General features: G+C 30.3%; 1 protein-coding gene across 1 annotated transcript; it reads left to right on the forward strand.

Moving 5' to 3' along the window:
• The first annotated feature begins 437 nt into the window (after positions 1–437).
• On the forward strand, positions 438–1,126 carry LOC112723880 (uncharacterized). The gene has a single exon (XM_025775254.3). It carries the CDS (start codon positions 639–641, stop codon positions 867–869), a length of 231 nt encoding a protein of 76 aa, XP_025631039.1. The 5' UTR covers positions 438–638; the 3' UTR covers positions 870–1,126.
• The last annotated feature ends 468 nt before the right edge of the window (positions 1,127–1,594 follow it).

Below are 1,594 nucleotides of genomic sequence, written 5' to 3' on the forward strand. Positions count from 1 at the left end.
TTTATCTATTTCACTTTAATTTTGAAATTTAAAAACTAATGATTTAGTTACGTTGTGAAATTGAAAAATGTAATTCATTTTAGTTTGTCTATGAGTCTTTGTTTATAAGGTGATTAAGATTAATGTTAAAAATATGACATATATCAACAACAAAGTCTATGCTCTACCACATACAAAATATGATATGAAATAAAATAAAATAAATATAATAAGAGTGCTAAATATAATTAAATAACATGTGCAAAACTCAGTATGTGGAACCAGCTTACCAAGCCTAGGTGGGCAGATGTACCGAAAGCAATGAAATAAGACACGTGTCTATAACCATACGAAATAAGGACACGTGTGCAATAAGTTCCTTCCTCCTCTGACACGCAGATCATCCAATCACATAACTTTAAAAGCACTAATGTATAATGTATGTATTACATGCAATGTTTGAGTTCCCCTAATACTAAGGAAGTCAAATTCGTTCTATATAAAGAACAGGCCCTAACAATTGGATACAATCAAGTTGCATAGTGCAATTCTTCGATTTCAATTTCACAAACCGCTTTTGGTGCTTCCCTCTTCATCTCATTGATTACACATTTAAGTTGTTACTTTATATTATAAGCTAAGTATTAGATCAATTAGATATGGTTGGAATAGGGATTCCAATATGTGTACAATGTGGTAACACTGGCAACCCTTGCCGGTGCAAGGTGGTGGGCCCAACGGTGGGGTTCCTGGCGTTTGCGGCGGCGGCGGTAGTGGAGTGGCCGGTGGGTGCTCTGGTTTATTGTTTCCGCCACATGAAGGGCCGCAAAATCATGGCTCATCCTGCCACCGTGGTCTACCCTTCAGTCACTAATGCTATTCCAATTTAAGTTGACACTTCTTACACCTTTTCCCTCCTTCACTCACTTTTATGTCTCATGTATGATATGAATAAAATCATGAATCTATGTTGTTTTTCTTTTTCTCCGATAAAAATATCGGATAGGATGTTATCTTAACTTAATTTCGTCTGCTAATTTTCTTTCCTTAGTTTATTAACCTTTTGTATTAATTTGTGAAATAGAAATTAGTGCTATGTATAAGTTTAATTAACAGAACGAGTATGCTCGCTTAAATATGCTATACCTGTATGATTAAGCTTGTAGTCAGTGGCGGAGCTTAGTTCAGACAAGGGGGGCCATGGCCCCCCCAAACTTTTTATAAAAAATTTAGTAGTACTTTTTCAGAAGATAAAAAATAGTTCAATTGACTTAAATACTTTACTATGACTTAAAGTATCTAATAAATTCAATAAACAACACTCTCTCTATCTTTAAGTTCAAATATAAAAAATAGATATTTTTATTTATTTAATTTAATATTATTTTATATTTTACTATTTATTTAATTTAATTTTTTATATAATAAAAAATAATAGAATATTCAATAAGTATTAATATTATTGTATTTGTATAAATTGATAAAAAAAATTCAATAAATATTATAAATTTTAATATTTGTCCTTCTAACTTCTTCTTTACATATTTTACAAATTTTTATATAAAATAATAATGAAAAATCAAAGAATTGATACATTTTTTAAGAGAAAGACTAA

The sequence above is a fragment of the Arachis hypogaea genome, chromosome 11 (assembly GCF_003086295.3).
Source record: "Arachis hypogaea cultivar Tifrunner chromosome 11, arahy.Tifrunner.gnm2.J5K5, whole genome shotgun sequence".
NCBI lineage: Eukaryota > Viridiplantae > Streptophyta > Magnoliopsida > Fabales > Fabaceae > Arachis > Arachis hypogaea.